Here is a 20,167-nt window from a genome sequence, read left to right as displayed (position 1 = left end):
CGCCTGACATTTTCGCGCCATTTTTATAACCGTTCGCCGACAGTACAATTATCTGCTATTTGATGACATTATTAAAATGCCTTCTGTATTGAAAACTTCCTGTACTTATATCGCCATTGCAGCATACCAGAGGTTCATTACGTGCTGATTAAATTAGAACACAATGTGTATAGAGCATCGAGATGTGTATGCTTATAAACATTTCAAGATGGTGTTTTTTGTTTGTAGTACAATATATATTTAGGCATATGTTTGTTGTGTTTTCATATCTAGTCAGTGTATAGCCTTTTTTTAAGATATCAGTTTCCTACATACATATTTTTATCACAGAACAAATAAATAGTGTATACACGTTAACTAGGTTGTTTTGACATGTCATTACGATATGCGAACGTTAGCTTTGTGAAACAGTTTAGGTTATAACTTATGACACTTGTAAGTAATATTATAATTTATATGTTAGGGATAAGCTTTTAAAAGGCAGAGCTTACGCATTGTCGTGAAGTAGTTCCCTAGTTATGATATTTCTGCTAGGATGTAAAGACAATAAAGGTCTTATTGACCGTTTCCGGGAAAGCTTGGACATAGGTTTAAATCCAGCAAATATGAATCACTTGATTTAGACCTATAAAATATTCACGGATAAACCTATCTACACTACAACTACTTCAGAGACTGAGCCATTCTCCATATTTTCTTTCCTTACAATAATTTTATGTCGAAGGTTTTTCAAACTAAGAATGTATATTAATTAAGATTCAATTAATTCGTCCAAATAGCTCTTTGCTAATTTGCCAAGTTTCTTCTTTCAGTTATCCAGTTTGGTAAACGACGAGTGCAAGCATTGGACGAGAACCACATTAAGACACAGTTAACTACTGGTTGCGAGTGTAAACAAAAATGTGGGGACAGCTTTTCTGTTGAGCAAATTTTATTTTGGAGAGAAATGGTGCACAGCATACCTACAGGCGACATGAGAATGCAGAAAATTAGAGAAATTTTGAGAATGACTTCCTGTTCAACACTCAAATATGGAAAGAATCAGTATTTTAAAGTTGAACAGAACGACGTATGCCGGTATGTCGATCATAACTATAGTTGACAGTTTTCAACAATGACAATATCTTATAAAGATATCCACCAATGTCAGTACGAACTCTCTCTTTTTGAAAACATTATAATTCATATACTTTTATGCTCCCATACAGCCGCCAGTTTGTGCATGCGTACGCTCGAACATTCATTCATATGAACAACAAATAGAGATGCGCTTATGTTATGGACCTTTATGTATCTAAATAATTTATTTCTCCCGCACTTTTCCTATACAATTTTGGTTTTATTAAAACAAATTATATTATTTATACAGGAAATTTTTCATAGAGATTGTCCTTGGCATTTCTGAGTCAACAGTATGTAGAGCGAAACTAAATCTTCTGTCTTCCGCGACAAGTCCAGTTCCTCGAAAGCAAACACATGCGTCCAGAGGTATGTACTATGTACTCCGTGACTCATACATGTATAAAAGGTATTGTATTTCTTCCCCAATTATATGCAGATATTTTGATCCATTATATATTGATAATTGCAACACGGTTTATTTCTCAATTCGATTCAAATATAAAAGAATATGTCATATCAATTATTAGTACACCGTTGTTATCATTGTTTTCGACGCACGTTATTCCCGTGCTTACATTCATATCAAGAAGTAAGACCGATATCATTTGTTTACTTGAAGACCATCACGACCTATTGATCTACTTTTTCACATACACCAACTTCATGGGAATCATTCTTATAATACCTGTAATATACAACTATGGTCAGTTTAAGTCCTTCCTGTATATACATTTTTACATAACTAATTTTAGATATCTTTACATTTTTACATGGATGTTTTTAGGTATGCTTTACATTTTTACATCAATGTTTATGCTTTACAGTTGGCGTTTGCAATATGACTTCTTCTCGGCGATATATGACCATTTTGTGTCGATTCGCCGTGAAACCCAACTCACTCACTCACTAAGCCCTTCCTGAATGTTTTAACAACTTCATCTGCAAACTTACTCAGTTAATTTCTTTTCAGCATAATTTTAAGAATAAAGATGAATAACTCTCTTACACTGTAAAAAGTATATATGATTGAAATTTAACTTAATACACTGATTTCTGTTTCAATAAAATGTTAAAAGATTAAACAAACTGTCTTGGCCTAATATATGTCACTGTCAGTTTGAAATTAAATTCTTGCATATGTCATATTTTTCATGCAAAACATGTTGAATTACCATCATGGAAATATGAAATCAAACTTTTATTATGTGGTGGGTCTTTAACTGCCCTTTTCAATAAGCTGAAACACTTCCAATATATCACGAAGTAGTACAAACTTTTGTCTTATTTGTTGTATTGTTTTGATCATTATCACTCCGTTTTACAGGCAGGATCTGTGTCGGATTCATCCAGGCATATGTAGAAGCGACTTGTGATAGAGATCCAACGGGGACTGTGTACAGAATGCCAACAAGTTTGACAAAACTTGACTTGTTCAATCTGTATGACATTGTTCATCAGGAAAACAGCCTGCATAAAAGCATGTTTTATGAAATCCTGAAGAAAAGGTTTTCCAACGTCATTTTCAGCAAGGTACTTTAGATTATATAATTGCACTTATTGCACTTATTGAAACGTCTGACGACCCCCTCCCCACCCCCTCCCACCTTGTATGCATTTTAGAATAATTCACATATTTTGAATATGTTTAGAACAAATTCGTCGAATATTCAACGATCTGAACATCAAATTATTTGATTAATTTTGAATAAAATTAGCTAACGGAAGGTTGTTTGTTCTGTCTAGAACCTGCTCGTGATGCAATAGTGCACGGAAGGCTTCTGGGATCTTCCTCCACAATTAAAGTTGGAAAGTGACCATAATATTGTATGACCTATAATTGTGTCCCCCACCTCCACCCCAGCTCTACCCCCAACCCCACCCTACCCCACCTCACCCCCCCACCCCACCCCAAAAAAAATGCTATCAACAATTTCATATCACATATCTTGTGTAATGATTAAATATAAACTGTTCGGGTAACGATCAATCTGAAAAAAAAATAAATAATTGACATTCATGATTCATGTAATTGAAGAACAGATTTGAAATATTTCGGGCAAGTACCGGTTCGCGCCCTGACAACTGACAAACACATACTGCACATTGAAATAATGTACAGTTTAATCGCGTTTTGTTGGATGTGATTCAATTCCCTCATAGGTGGGGGAGACATATTGTTTGGCTTCGCCGTCTATATGTCCGTCCGTCCGCAGTTAGCTAGTCGTGCTTTCACAGGTCAAACTGCTTACCGGCTTTCAACAAAACCTCACATGAGTGATCAGTGTTAAGCTTAGTTACGCATATCGCGTGCACGTTCAGCTTCGCTTGACAAAATGGCTACCAGAGCCAAAAGCAGAAAAATCATGTCCGGCTTGGACAGGTCAAACTGCTGGTTAGATTTCGACGAAACTTCAATGGAGTGATCAGCTCTGGATTAGGGTGTCTTAGGATCATATCTATTCAATGTAAAACAAATGCTGTTTGATGTTTTATATCTTCTTTGGGAAAGCTGCTTTGTTTTAGATTTTTCTTTTAAATTTTAGATCAGCTTTCGACTAATATTTCATATTTGCATCTGATGTTAAATACGTTTGTAGTACCTTATGACACTAGAAGGCTAATCTTTCATTGGATGATATGTAAATAACAACTCTGAAGTATCCTATCCTTGTTGAATGGTATCTCTACCAGTCTTCTAGAATTTTACACGCTATTATACTACAAATTCTTGCTAGACAGATCAGTGCCTTATAGACTGTGAGTGTGTACTGACATGCAGTTATCGTTCTGAACACTTACGAAAATAAACACGTAGCAATCTTTGAACGGTCATAGGTTCATGAACCTCTCCTGATGAGATTAATGTTACAGCAAGCAAAACTGTGACCTATATTTTGTTGCGGAAATGTACATTTTGTAATGATATTATATATAAATACATACACGTTAGATGAGTTATAAAAGTCGTTATGAAATGATTTTATATATTGCAAATCTACCTAATTGCAACCAAATATCATCATTTGCGCGTGCAATGATTTTATTTATTCTAAAACCTCATCAGGAAATGCAAATGTAATGAAGTTGGTTTTCTTAAGGTACGACAATTAGAATATTGAGGAAGGGAACTGTATATCCCAAAATATTTAAAATTGTTCTGTTCGTTTTGATACTGAAAAATTTGCATATCCTGTAAACAACTATTAAAGTCAGTTGATTAGCAAGTAACAGTGTGTTGTTAAATAAACAATGTTAAAGAAAGTTATAAAAAGGGAGCCGTATGCCATTTAAAAACACTTTACATTTCTGTTTTTGATTTACATAAATAGTTCTATTCGTGTATGATTCTGCTGACAGAACATGTAAACAGCTTTTGATTCGACTTGCAATTTCAGTGTAAACATTTACCATATAGTAACATGTAAGATATTAAATTAAAAGATACAGTTTATTGCAAATACAAGCTTATCTGCAAGCACGCTCTATGCGTCACGGCTTGACGCATAGAGCTTACGTGTAAGGTCTATGCGCCGTAAGCTCTGTGCGTCACCTCCCCACTCCCCCCACCCCCACCCCCCAATGATTGTCTAACGGTTCAGGTAAAATCTTTCGAAAAGAAGAAAGTGTATTATTTAATTAACAACTGTCAGAAGAAAACCTTCTTTGAGGAAAAATAAACATGTGAGCTCAAATAGCATCTATTTATCAAAATACTTAAAATTTGTGATACGGCTGTATAATTTCCTATCAGATATGGGGGATTAAGCTGTACTTTGTGATATTTGATCGTTTACATAATTATAACTGATGGGGTTACTTTTTTAGAAACAAAAATGTATAAGGAATGATTTGGGTCTAGAAATCCATGGCATAGATTCTCAGAATGTACATAATATGTTTTCAAGCACATGTCTTGTTAGGATGTCACTTACGTTGTACTCAAAATCTGTTAAAACGCTACAGCAAAAAATGAAATGTATGAAATTATTTTAGAACATATTTAGCCTTCACCTTGACATCATCGCTGCGTGCGGTCAATCCCCAAAATAAAGTTTTGAAAAGTTATAAATCAACGATAAATTTCTTGTATTTGTTAAATTCATTTCTTAATATTTGCTTTTAAACAGAATAGAGTAAGCTGCTAGAACGTAAATAAACACGTGATTTGATGCATCATTTTATCTGTATTGCAGAAACAAAGATACACCAAATGCAAGGAATGCAACGAGTTTAGGGAACTCATTTCTGCTGAAAAAAACGTCGAGCTGAAAAAAGAGATCATAATGTTAAGGGATCTCCATTTAAGAGAGCAGCAGTAAGTAGAGCCTATATGACATAATATTAGAAACTAAAATACATTAAAAATGAATATAAATATTACATGAACTATTTTGTAACTGCTTGTGTTACTCATATATACGTTTACATATTCTTACTCAAAGCAAATTGGATTTAAGTATTGCTATATTCAAGAGTCTGATTCGTTAGTTTAAGAGGCTACAGCGATGTCGTGTTTCTGAACAAGTAATGGTGTTGGTTATTACGTTATTTGTCTAATAAATATTGCTAATACTGTGAAAGTTTACAGTCTGTAGATAACAAAAATAAAAACAAAAATAAATATGGTATGCCTGATAGCGGATTGAAATGATTATAATATAATTAAAAGTTGTTTTCCAAACATTGAAAAAACGACATTTTTACCAATGTAATTTCATGCCTACCTAATTGATAACTAATGTTAACTAAGTATAGTAAATAAGATAAGTATCTATATAAAATTTTATGATACAATAAATATGCAATGAAAGGCAATATTGGAGAGTCTCCGCAAGTTGACTGACATTATCATGATTATTTTAACAATTTCTGAACAAAGTGACATGATTTAGTAGAGACATTTCAAATCAATGTTCCATTTCATTAAAAGATATATTTTGCCAGGTAAATATTACCCAATTTATTGTCCGTAGAGAATACCTCAGACAAATTAGATTTACGAAAGTATGAAATTCCGTTAATCACAATTATGAGTTATAATTGAAATGCCCTATTCATAAATCATATGTTTTCTTCACAGATTTACTTAAAAAGAATGAATATTTACACAATTTACAGAATGGAAAGAGAAGCGTATTATGTTCGAAGAGCTCAGGCAGAAATGAGGCCAGGAGAATTTCTTTCTGTGATATTAGATGGTATGGATCAGAAAAAAACGAATTTGCCATACTACACACATGACAATAATCCAGTTGTAAGTGAAATGTGCAGTTATTTTTATATTTTCGTTTATTAAACAACAAAATTTAGTATCATGAATTATTTAGGAAACACTATGCATTGTAGGCTATATTGGTCTTACACGAGTTTTCTCCACAAAGGAAAAAAAACATGGTGAAGGGAAAAATACCATGGTACTATTTGTATAAGATTTTATGCATCAGTATGCTGTTAAAGTAACAAAAGATGTAAAATTAAACTTCCGTTGTTAAAATTCTCTCATCGATTGTTCAGATGGGCCAAAATTGTGTCTGCATTGTCAGAAACCGAGTTACACGCACACATCAATTATTTTTAGATAACTGTATCATTCCCCACTGAATTAAAAGGGATAACTCAAGAATAAATTGTTTTATTACAGAACTGTTACGCACCTTTATAGACCATCCTTCAAAGAAACAGCCAGTTTTTATGCAATTTCCTTCGTAAATAAAACGAATTGAAGCACTTCAAACACTTCATTAGTTGTGATTTTTTTCGGAGAAAAAGAATTTTTTTATATATAATTATTATTGTATCTTTAGAACAACTCTTCATTAAAGGCTGAACAGCTTCCTTGGTTTTGTTTTTCTGCGCATATGCTATTATTTTTTCATATCTCCAGTTGAACGATTTATATTTTTGCGTGATTTAAAAGACCGGGACAAACAATTTTGACAATGCGATAGGATCAATTTATTTTTTCTTGTGTTCATGAAAAGAACAGAACAGATTTTTTATTAAACTTAAAGAGAACAATTTTTAGTGTTTTCCATTTTAATGTTTAAACACAATATAAACAAGACATATATGGGAACAAAACGTGTAAATATAGCTTAACAAATTATTATGTTCTATGAATAGACATTTTGTTCATGCATGTGTGTACCCTGCCAAATTGTATTCATACATGATTTGCTTTCCTCGCCGAGAATTTGAAAAAAAAACAAAACAAAAAAAAAACATTTTGTTTATAAAATATTGAATCGAAACTATAATCGTTCAAATTAACTCAGAACATGTGTACGCATACTTCTGTTTTTCGTTTAGAAGTAAGGAAATAAACGATTTTTTTTCCAAAGTTTTCGAATGCTACTGCATTGACGCAACAAGCAAACACGTGCATGAATTGTGGCCAACGCTATGTTAATCTCCATACTGCTTGAAAAAAGTCTTATTTAGCAATAATAACAATTTCTGCGTGTTAACAAGTAAATACTCATGTCTTGTTTATAGGTATCGCACGGTAATAAGGCGCTTTGAAATGTAAAAGACAATACACTACGTTTACGATGCAAACAGTAATTCCTCGTTGGCCGAGCAGTAACGGTGCTCGTGTTATACTTTTTCGTCGGGAGTTCGATTCCCAGACCGACCCGTATTTTAACCGTATTTAATTTCTATTATTTTTAATACGATTCAATGAAAACAACACGAGTTGGGTAATCTAGTAATAACTTATTCACTTACTTATACATGTATATATGTCACGGTTAACACGTAATTATGTTTAAATACGCTTCATCTTTAATATGATTTAACACTTGAAGCTTTCCTGAATGAATTCGAAACCAGAGGAAAACAAACTTACACAAAGAATGTAAATTAAAATGTAAAATGAAAGAAAAGGATGGATGCAAGGTTCGAACCATCAAAACTATCACTACAAAATGATAATACGACTATCCACTCAACCTACTGCGCCATCAAGCCAACTATTGAATTCATTCTTATATCTTTTATTTTAAAAGAGTGCTCAGTACTGATTGTTTATTTACGTGTTGCTAAAAATAAAAACGCCATAATACTGTCGGTACTTATAGTTAGTTTTTTTTTTTGATATTCAATAAATCATTTAACTCGTTATCTTGATTTTCCAGTAAATGTTTTGACCTTTTTATATATTTTTATGCTCACTCTTCGAAATATGAATATAGACCAAGGTGCCTATATCGGAGTGAAAACATTTTTCATAATTATCACGCTCTTAGGAATGCAGTATTTATGTAATATCAGTCTAGTAAAAATCGCTCTTACAATTATTGTACATGACATCGGAGTAACAAAACTTCCGTTAACATTCCTTTTAGAGCCTTAGATGGCCGCATCACCATTATCAAGTGTAATTTTGGAGTAATACCAGGACCAGATTTTTAGCCTGACTTCTTATTGTCAAGATGTTGTTGTAAATACAGTCAAATTTTGCTGTTTATCCAATGTCATCAAATAAACGTATTTCATTTGAACTTGATATTTAATATTTTGGCGTCTGAATGTTTATGAGCAGCTCTCCAGAAATTCATATTAATCTAAGTATGGGTATAAAGTGCAGTGTACAGACACGCTAAAATTCCAGCAGCTTCCTTGGTGTTTCATATAACCAGGTGTTAGTCATATCAACTAGTCACATGTCTGACAGTTTAACGACTACAACTGTGTGTGCCTAAGTGAGTGCAAGAATCATGGTGCAACCTAAAATCAGGAAGGTCTATCAGTTGTTCCAGCTAAAATGTAGCGATTAATTTAGTTCGACGTCGCAGTATGTTATGTATGTGCAATAGAGTTTGGTATGAATACTATTTACAGGGATCTGGTCAGCACAAACTTAGGACCCACATTACTGGGAGCATTGTTCATGGGCGGGGAAAGTACTTCTTCCTAGATTGCAATCAGTATCCCCATGATACGAACCTTGTATTATCATGCCTCCTAAAACTCCTTGTGAAAGAATCAAGAGAAGGCCAGTTACCGCCAACATTATTTGTCCAGTTGGACAACACCTGCAGGTAAGATATTTGACAAGTAAACAATGAATGTACAAATAAAAATAAATGAAGTTATATTTTTAAAATTGACTAGCATTTCATTTTGCTAAAGATATCATAAAAGGCATTATTGAAAAGGGTATATTTCGCGAACATAAGATAAATTAAATACTGTTTAAAAAAGACAAGAAGAGAGCCCACCATACTTACACACAGAATGTGACACTTGTCACTTAAACAGTAAAGGAGATTCAGCCACGACAGAAATGTAAATGCGTAATGCTGTGCAAATAAACGCCACTTGTCCGTTTAGAAGATTCAGTCATAATATGATATAATTTATCAACTACAGAGGTAGCTGAAAACTGCTGTTTGTATTTAGCAACGGAATCACAAACACTATTGCAGCAAAGTCATTACTCAGACATAAACTTACATCAAACTTTAAATAGACTTTGAGTTTTATACTTATAAATGTGAATTACGAACGTCTCAAATTAATCAGTGACATTTTATTTCTGTATGGCTGCCTATTCAGTCAATCTGTGTGCCTGTCTATTTTCTTTTCCGATCTATTCAATGCTGCTGTCTGTAATTACCCATCAGAATCTTTACATGCTAGCAAGATGTTGAAATCTGGTTTAACGATATATTTATAGATAACAAAAAACAAACATGTACATTGAAATTGCATGGGCATTGCTCCCTATTAAATGCAAGTTTTATCTTATGTCTTATATCACATCAGTTATTATTGACAGGCCTATAACTAATTTTAATTGCGATTTCTATTTATAAATGAAATATACAAAAAGAATTTTTGGAAACATAGAATAAAACCAAATGAAATAATGCAGTCTCGGACTCTATTTTAGGAGTAATGAAACTCCATCATAGCAAAATTGAATGAATTGATTAGACGATTAGAAAATACTGTAAAATACGGCATCACTGAATCCAGAAAACATATGGCTCATTCACTTTTATTTTTTCTCGCTTCATTATAGTACTAATATATTTTCAAAAATTCTTTATTTCTCGAAATAAAGTTGTTCATTCGACAATGATTTAATTTCAAAATAACTACAAAGGAAATTTTAGTTTTTATTACTTAAATATGTTGGCATATATAGGACGAACTTAAAAGACAATGTGTCAGATTTTTGTGTTCATATTTAGTTATTTATTTAAGATGTTAACAGTTCTTAACAACGAAAAATAAGATAATCATTTTTTAACTGGTCGACTTCAGTCATAAACTAGAATATGTGAAGAGCAGGATATATGCTAAAGATGAAATATTTGTTTTGTTTGTAAATTCCGAAATCCTGCTCTGCTTAAACGCTTGTAATAGCGGCAAATTGCTAGAGTTGTAGGGTCTTTCATGATGCAATATTTATTGTTATAAATAACGAAAAGCAAATCCAAGGCCCATTTCGAAGAATGTTCTACAAAAATGCCATTGTTGTGATACCAAAACAAATTTAATGACGCATTCAATCGACTGTATTCTACATAATGTTTATATACATGTATGTACATTTAAGTATTTTTAGATGAATATTCTATTCATTACACTGTGTCATTTAGTAAACATGATAGTTTGAACAGGTTGTGTTTTCTCAAAACCCTGTTATACCAGTAACAGACATAGTGATCAATTTGTTCGTCTTTAATAAAATATTCTAGACTGATACGAATTAGGAGGTGTGTTTTTCATTTATATCAGCTGGGGTATTGAATTGAATTTATTCTATTTTTAAGGGAAAACAAAAACAAGTTTTTCCTTGGTATGATGGCGTTCTTGGTAAAAAAGCGTTTCGTCCGTGAGGTAAGTAAATACTTTTATTGATCTTTTGTTATTATTTCAGTTTCCAATCAGTTATAGAACATTGCATAATTATATATTATAAACAGTGTTCCATCATATCGAATTAACAAGCAAAAAGGTATTGTCTGAATATATTCACATCATTGATAAGAAAACTGATTCTGGAAATTAAATACATTGAACATATATTGCATGTTTATAATGCAAACACGATTTGCATACTCTCATTATGTTCAGTTATAATTGTTATGGCAATGAGAGAAACTGAAATAAATTTCTACTCGCAAGTGATACATGTTTCATTTTTTATGATAATTATTTGTGTAACAAAAATATTGATTTGTTTGCTAGGTCTGGATTTCTTTCCTTATTGTGGGGCATACCCACGAAGATGTGGATCAGTGCTTTTCGCGCATCAGCATGAAGATGCGCAATCGGAATACACTCACCTTAAATGAATTACACAGTGTAATTCAAAGCTCACAAAGACCAGTTCCAGAATCGACGGATGTTGGGACAGTCTGGAATATGTCAGCCTGGCTTAACGACTATGTCAACCAGATCCACAATGTTACTTACCCGAAATTATATAGGTATAACTTCTACAGCTTCTGCCATTAAAGCATTTAATTTTCTGTAGTTATGATGCTTTTGCTACAGTTATATATGCCATCTAATCTCAACTACTTGAAAAACGCCTGAGAAGAGACGTCTCGTAGTTGATATGCACATACATGTATATACATTATTCAAAAGCCATTGACAATCTCAAACAAACCAGCAGACGACAAAAAAAAACAACAAAAAAACTATGGGGTGCCGTATTCATATTAATTTGATTTTTGATTTGTGTAGTCTGCTCTGTTTTTCATTATGAACAAGTGACACCTGTGATATGGGATATCCGTGAACTTATTAAATTTTGTGATATCTTTATGAATATTAAGCTTTTTCTAAATTAATACGGAATCCCATATACAACAATCAATGAAAAGATTCTTGATTATATTTTAATCAATGCTTTCACTAATCGAGACTTAATTTGCAGCGAACTAAATTGAGTGTAGGTCATTAGAAATGAATGATAAGATCATGTGTTTTACGTGCACGTCTCTCTTTCATTGCGATGGACTGAAAAACATAATGATACATTTCATTCTAATGTCCTATACTCGTTTTCATGCAAATTGAGCTATCTTACAATGATAAAGATACTCTAAATCATTAATAATAGTACTTATCCTATTATAGCTTTAAAATATAAAGTAAACCATACGATTGGACGATCCGTTTCATTTCCCTGAACTAATTAGCTAAAATACAACACGTTAAATGATATTAACCTTCTGTGGATATTATTTCCTGATAACCTCTTCCCTTGACATGTACTGCAGAATATTCAATGACGATGTTGGCCACACCACAGTACAGTTCAAAGTGTTGTCTACTGAGGATGAGTGGCGGCCAAAACACAGTGAAAAACCATTGGAAATTTTTAAGATGAAGGACGGTGAACAACAACTTCCTGAAGGAGAACCTGAAATTGTTCGGCCAAATTATGATGCAGTCGATTTGCAAGACCTTAGAAGGTAACATCACATCACTCGTGTTATCAGTATAAAATACAATATTACAAAACCTTTGAAATTTGAAAACTATACAAGCACATTTAGTGCGTTGGTTTCTTTACCGTATTGACAATTTTAAGTGTGTATGCCATAATGAAACGTTGCATACGCTGCTTTAATTTACCAATACATGACAAAAACTTCTATTTTCAGTATTTCAAAGACTTTAACTGATACATAATATATAAAGTTTATATTTAAGCTGTGCTCTAGAGAGTAAAATGATTGTTTAACTGTTACCATTGATTTTAATGGAACTGTGTAAAAGTGAGAAAGTCGTGGTGATTGAATTTTGCATGGGAGAATAAGGTTCAGATGCATGCTACTTAATATAAAGTATAAATTTTAACTAATCACTAGATTGGTATACGAAACTCGAAAATCTCGAGTTACTGTTTCCTGCACATTTCAAAGATAGTGTTCAATGTTATCATTTAAGATCTCTCGAAAAAGACTTCAGCTTGGCGCATTTTACTGAAGAGCATGTCCGTGAATGGAATCTATTCTTTGAAAAGACAGCCACCATCGAGACAGAGACATGGCCGTTGCATAATTTGAGGCCGTTCCAAAATGTAACATATTCATCCACACTGACAGAAAAAGAGGCAGACATTCTGAGACGGTATAAAGAGAAGCGTCATCAGTATAAACAGGTAAATAATGGATTTTATTTACAGGAACTCAAACTCTCCGCATCTGGAACTGAAAAGAATAAACACGTTGTATGCCAAGTCAACACTTAGCAATAAATCTTAAAGTCTTAAAATTATTTAAGAGGGAAATATCGGGAATAAACGCATTATGTTATTGCGTTGTTTTATTACTTTTCTTAAGGACAATTTATTTCCTGAACTGTAGACTTGTAGAATTGTAGAATTGTCTGTCATTGTGTTTGCTTGTTAGACTGTTGAGAAAGTTGGTTGACTGAAGATTGATCTTAGAAACGCTTATTAGTATATTAATTAAGGTACACGTCTGGTACTTTTACAAAAGTAATGAACATAAAATAGTGTCTTCATTCCCGACAACGGCAGAGACAAAAAGGTTTATTGAGCAATTAATTAAAGACGTAATATAACCAGTCATTCTAAGTAATAACAGCAGTGGCATATTGTTTGGTATACTGTGTATAAATTTACCTTTTGTTGAATTATTGAATAAAGTATACTTTCGGCAATAGTGGTAATCAGAATGTCTTTTTTTCTTTATATTCAGGTATATTCGAGCAACATCCACGGGGACAGAAGGAGATACATAGAGGGTGAGCATGTTGTTTTTAACCATACCGGGTTAAAAAGAATAGGCCAAATCGAAAGTGTTCACGAGGGAATGTTGACGTTAGAAGAACTGCAGGAGCGGGGAAGGAAGTACTTCCGCACTGGGCAGAAGGAAAGGGTGCGAATAGAAGAATGCTACCCGGGAACTTTTGATTTAAATAGAGACTCGTCACTTCCCAGAAAAATAAGATCAAAATATTTTGCGTAGCTATATAATGAATGAATCTCTCTTGAATACTGGTCATTTTGTAAAACGTGGCAATAAAGTAATGTGGTACTTTGATTTGAACTAACCATTTAAAGCGACATGCCTCCAGATCGTTCGAAAACAAAAAAAAATTTTTTAGATATCTTGAAATAAATGCTATGCATGTATTTCTTAAGAAGGCTTTAAAACTTAATTACTGACAAACTTTATGTTACGGAAACACATGAGAATTTTCTGTTTTTACTACTTTTTTACGAAGAAAATCGAAAAGCGTTTGTCACGCTTTTACTTGAGGTAAACTGTCTCAATTATAAATATCAATATTTAGAAGTCATTATTCCCTACTTCAGCTATAGCGCTATTGGTTACGACGACGGAAAAATGTCTATTGCCGCGGCGGTCCGGGGTTCGATTCCCGATACGGTCATCTTTTTTTTCTTCATTTAGAATTTTAAAAATATTTTAGAAACAAAAATTAATTTTCTAATGTTCACTTCAATTTGAAAGAAAGATTTTTAGCCAAATCTGGAGGCATGCTGCTTTAATTATCACGAAATTTTTTAAATTCCATTTACTGACAAACTTAAGACGTGTTCATCCATATCAATTACAGCATAAATCTGTTAGGGCCACATTGCCTAAAATGATTAGTACATGTTTTACAGTATTAATTCATTTAAATGGCACAATTAAGTTTTATGTCACAAGAAAATTGAGGCAAGCTACTAATTTCAGCTATTCTAAACAAGAAACGTTTTATCGGCTCTTTTAGAGAAAAAAGCCTTATTATTGTTTACCATGTTTTTTTCCGTCATTTTATGCAAGACCACTAGGATAAGAGATGGTTCTTGTCTAACAAAGACTTCTTGACATGTACGCAACCATTGTTAAATTTATCTCTGTTATAAAAGGGACTTGCAGAGAACTTACTTACACTTGTCCAATGTAAATAAATTTTACAGTATTTATCCTCTGGAGGAACATGGTAGTCGAGCCCTTTAATATATATTATACACTATTAGAAAACACACTATGGTTCATCACTGGCATATGAATAATATATAAATTGTCATTTATATAAGAAATGAATTAATTACGGAAGAAACTCTATATTTTACAAGTCAGGATGATATTTTATGGGTTAAAATTTCAGGAGAAAAATTATCACTTGATAAAGACTTTTATTTATGTTTATGTTATGTTTTGCCAGATGACAATAGTAGGCAAGCTTTCGTAGAAAATAGTATTTTGATAGAATAACTGATTCACTTATACATGTAGAAAATAGCTGTAACGGTAATTGCTACTTAGCTTTGTTTGGTGATTATAATGCACGAACTTCACTGCGGCCGGATTTTGTTTCAAACGATAATGATATGCACGTGAATATGTTATATATGCTACCTGATGATTATGTCTGTGATAATGTAATGGAAAGATTTTCCCAAGATGCAGGTCATGTAAATAATAATGGCATTCAATTATTAGAATTTGTAAACAGTCAGGGTTACGTATAGTAAATGGCAGAATTGGTAATGACATGCATATTTGTAAATATACATTTGTCAACAGTCGTGGTTGTAGCCTTATAGATTATGTATTATGCAAGCCTGAAATGTTTTGTAATATAAATGAGTTTGAGATTGATATGCCAAATATTTCGTCCGACCACTGTCTAGTTATTTGTATGTTTAGTTTAGATACTCATAATAAAGTTGTTTAAAATGATTATATATACGTTGAGAGTGAGAATTATATAGATTTTAAATACGTGTGGAATAATGATTACAAAACTCAGTTTATCGAGAAGTTGTCGAGCACGGATATTTCGTATTGCTTAAATGCATTGTCCAATGATATACTTTTGTGTTCTACAAATCAAGATGTTGATGATTGCTTACAAAGTTATCAAACTACTGTTGATAAAGCTGCATCTCCATTGTTTAAAAAGTCAGCTCGGAAACGCACTGAAAATGATAGTATTGGCTCATTTCAAAATAATAATATTTGGTATAATAACGAATGCTGTGAAAAGAAAGATATATTTTTTAATTTATTGAATAGATATAGAAGTGAGCCAAATGATGTCAACAGAATTAATATGGTGCAAGCACGGTCAATATACAAAAGCACTTTAAGAAAATGCCGGTATAATTTTGATAAAGAAAAAACATTAAAACTTGCTAGGTTTAAGAATGCACGATTATATTGGAATATGTTGAAAGAAACTGCCGGTGTTAAAAATACAAATATACCTTTGCCATCTTTTGAAATGTGTTTTAAGTCAATAAATAACCCAAAAGATAGTTTTTTACACCAGATGAAGATGTGTTAAACTTTATAGAGCGTTATGACCACAATGAATTTAAAGTTATGTTTGCAGAATTAAATGAACATATTTCTTTTGCTCTAATGCTCTAATGCTCAAAAATGACATAGACGCTGCACCAAATAAGGTAAACTGGTGTTCTTTAGTGAAAACTTGTTATGTACTCTTGGTTTTTATGTTGTATGGTTACAACAAAGTGTTGGTATGTTTCTATCTGTAGTTAAACAAAGGTTACACGATCAGTTCAGACAAAATTGGCACGAGAGATTAGAAAACTCTAGTAGAGCATTATTTTACAGAATCATTTCAAATTTTAGGTTCCAGCCATACTTTGAATATTTTACAAACGATAGATTTTGTCAATCATTTGTGAGATTAAGGGTTTCTTCTCATAGATTACAAATAGAAGCAGGGCGTTGGTCAAGACCAGCAGCTACACCATTAAATGAAAGATCATGTCATGTTTGTAACGTTTTAGAAGACGAGTATCATTTTTAATAGAATGTGTAATATATAATGAACTTAGACGCACATATATACCATCGAAATATTGTATAAGACCAAACATGTTTAAATTTGTAGATTTATTAAATAATGAAAACAAAATGATTGCAAGAAAGCTTGGAACGTTCATATACAATGTTTTTAAGAAACGCAATGAAGTGTTATATGGTAATCATTAATGATATATTATGAATGTTATAATACCCAGAAATATAAATGAATTGTCTAGAAAAGTCCTTGGTAACAAAACCATAGTGCTGTGAATAAGAATATCAATATAAATAATGATTCTGATAATTGCACTTTTTGATTGTTTATTTTTTCTCATAGCGTATTTCTATATATTCTTGCATGAGGTAAATACATGCAGTTCTATTCCAGCCAGTCACCTTTCTGTTTCGTTTCTTTTAAGGTGACGCACAACTGGAATGTTATAGACATTTGATTGTGTTGTAAAATGTATAGTTATATGTATATATATAAAAATGACAATGAAAGCTAGAGATTGCTTTCAACTTTATAGAACCTTCTCCATTGGGATACACTACACGTATATAATTATGATATTTACTTATTTGTGTCATATGTATTCATAGTCAATATTTGTGTATTGCTGTTAATGTTCACCATAAAATTTTGTACTTGTATGCCTCATGGGCTTCTTAGCCTAATGATTTATTTGAAATAAAACTGTAAAACTGTATAAATGCAATATGACAAACGTTCATAACGTTACGAAGACTTGGGCCTGACTGATATAAAACAATTATTGATAAAATTTTCATCCAATGTATCCAGTCTGACCAAATATGAAATATAATTAAAAACGATAAGTTGTATTCACTAAAAAATAAATGAAATTATCAACTTTGTGTACATGTACTTTTAATGCAACCAACGCAGCAACTGATGTGTCATTAGTATTTTAATATTACTAATTAGTAAGTGCAATTTTACATGTTGTCATTCGCTGCAGAACAGTGTAACTTTCGATATGTATATAAGAATGTTCATTTTACGAATCTGACCCGTTTAACACATGTTGATAATTATTTTGTTATTAGGCTATGATTTGTTGAGATATCATAAAAAATACTACTGTGTAAGTTTCTTGCACATTCTAAAACTTGTGTTATATTTCATTAGGTTTTTAGCTCTACTATCCGAAAAATAGCAAATGAACTTCCGTAACTTGCACAGGAATGTAACCTGTTCATAGACATCAAAACAACTATTTTACAGATAGTAAAGGTGCTTTTACAAGACTCCTCTTGCTAAGTTTACAATATTATTTGAACGAACATTCACACTAGGCTCATACTGACTCATTGAAAGATAAAAACATGTCTGACTGAACTTGAACATCCATTTGAAATTTACTTAATACAATATGATTAATGTGAGAGTTTTGACGAAATTAGTTAAGTTAAACATTTCACTATTAATATAAATAATTGTATATAAAAATTGTTCGTTATATTAGATATTTAATCACTGTTAAATAAGCAGTACATTCAAGTTTTTATGCACTTAAAGATTCTACCTTAACTAGAATATATTGAAATAAATTGATTATTTATTACTATATATTTACATGAATATGCATTGTGATGTTGCATTTGGAGTTCCTCGAATATTTACGTTTCGGAAGGAAATGTACACACTCGGATGGACTCTGGTATTTGCAAACCATTTAAATGCATATTTTATGCAAATATTGATAGTCGTATTTGATATTTTATTTTCAACAAAGTAAAGGATGTAAATAACACTATATATCTGGAAAAATGAGGTCAGTAGACCACCCGTAACAGTTTGAGGAGAGGGACTGATCCGTATCTCTAGTATTAGATTCTAGAGTTACGAATACATACCACTAAATAAGTAGTGAATCGGATCTTAGTCATCGATGGTTCAATTTAGTTTTTATGTAATCTAATATGTAATCTAAGAGAGCGTAAAGGACGTTTGTGGTTTCCGGCCCATTGGAGTTGCATACGATAGTTTATTGATTTTTTCTTAGCTGAATTCAGATAGCGAATGGGTTCGTAATAACTACTTCTCGTCTAAATAGGTAGAGTTGGTCTTCGTTTAAACTCTCGCTTCTTATCCGAATTCAGCTAGTGAATCGGAGCTTATACATCGCCTGTTCATTTAATTTGTTTATCCAAATTCTGATAGCGAGTAGGACGATTGCCATCACTTGATCGTTTTATTTTCAAGAAAGGTATTTCAGATAGTGTACAGGACATTTGCCATTGCTAACCCAATAAACATTGATTAGCAGAATTTAGTTTTATACTGCAGCTTGCATTCTATAGTCAATTAATATTGTCTATCCGAATTCGGATAGTGAATAAGAACATGGCGCGTCTAAATACTACCTTTCAAAATTCAGATAGTGCTGGTAGAGTTTGCCATAATTTTAAAATAATGCTCTTTATCCAAAATCAGGTAGGTTATACGCTTATTCGTATAAAAATAGTGAATCGCCTATTCATTTTATTTTGCTTATCCAAATTCGGCTAACAAGTAAGTAGATTGGCATCGCTTGCTCATCTTATAGTGCTTATCAGAATTCAGGTAGCCATTCACCTTTTCATTTGTGTTGTTTATAAGCCAAATTAACTTATTTCGAAATCCTTCTTTGTACTTGTATATCAAATATGAAAATAAATTTTCTAAATATAAAGTGAACTGGTGTTTATTTCTTAATATCTACAAAAATCAAGTGTTTTGACAGTTTGGAAACTGTCAAATACAAATGGAACGTGTTAACTGTGAAATGTGTAAGTGGGTTATATAAACGCTTAACTTAGTCACTTATTCTGTATGTCTGTTTTTATATACCTGATCTCCGTTGAATTCTGATCCCAGTTTCGGCGGTTAGGTCAGCCTCTACCAGTATATCTTAACGTTGTGTAATAAGAAGTTTGTTTGTTTCAAGTACTAGTATACTGTATAAGGACTCTGTTCCCAGGGCCTCGACATCTGCATTTTAACCATATACTTTATATCATATGTATTTGTATACTGACATTTATGTGAAGCTGTGACCAATTTCTGGCAAACATTAATCAAAACGAAATTAGATATTTACAGCTATAGTAAAACTGTTAATAGTAAAAGTAATGTATTCATACAACTGTCTTGAGTTCTTCTTTTATTATAGTATTATTATTTTCTGTGTCAAGCTATCTTCAGTAATGTGCTGAGCGGGAAGACTCTTTTTCTTTTCGGTGAA

General features: G+C 32.3%; 2 protein-coding genes across 2 annotated transcripts; both read left to right on the top strand.

The window, feature by feature from the left end:
- Positions 1–840: 840 nt before the first annotated feature.
- On the top strand, positions 841–11,635 carry LOC123560063 (uncharacterized). The gene is made up of 8 exons (XM_045352324.2): positions 841–1,077; positions 1,370–1,488; positions 2,447–2,652; positions 5,316–5,437; positions 6,241–6,376; positions 8,968–9,167; positions 10,911–10,977; positions 11,329–11,635. The coding sequence occupies exons 1-8, from the start codon at positions 947–949 to the stop codon at positions 11,596–11,598; spliced, it is 1,251 nt and encodes a 416-aa protein (XP_045208259.2). The 5' UTR covers positions 841–946; the 3' UTR covers positions 11,599–11,635.
- A 725-nt stretch (positions 11,636–12,360) lies between these two features.
- On the top strand, positions 12,361–19,620 carry LOC128553705 (uncharacterized). The gene is made up of 3 exons (XM_053534877.1): positions 12,361–12,566; positions 13,045–13,258; positions 13,821–19,620. The coding sequence occupies exons 1-3, from the start codon at positions 12,361–12,363 to the stop codon at positions 14,088–14,090; spliced, it is 690 nt and encodes a 229-aa protein (XP_053390852.1). The 3' UTR covers positions 14,091–19,620.
- Positions 19,621–20,167: the final 547 nt, after the last annotated feature.

The sequence above is a fragment of the Mercenaria mercenaria genome, unplaced genomic scaffold, assembly GCF_021730395.1.
Source record: "Mercenaria mercenaria strain notata unplaced genomic scaffold, MADL_Memer_1 contig_4220, whole genome shotgun sequence".
Taxonomy (NCBI): Eukaryota; Metazoa; Mollusca; class Bivalvia; order Venerida; family Veneridae; genus Mercenaria; species Mercenaria mercenaria.
The sequence above is the reverse complement of the archived record's forward strand: the minus strand, read 5'-3'. Positions and strand labels throughout refer to the sequence as shown.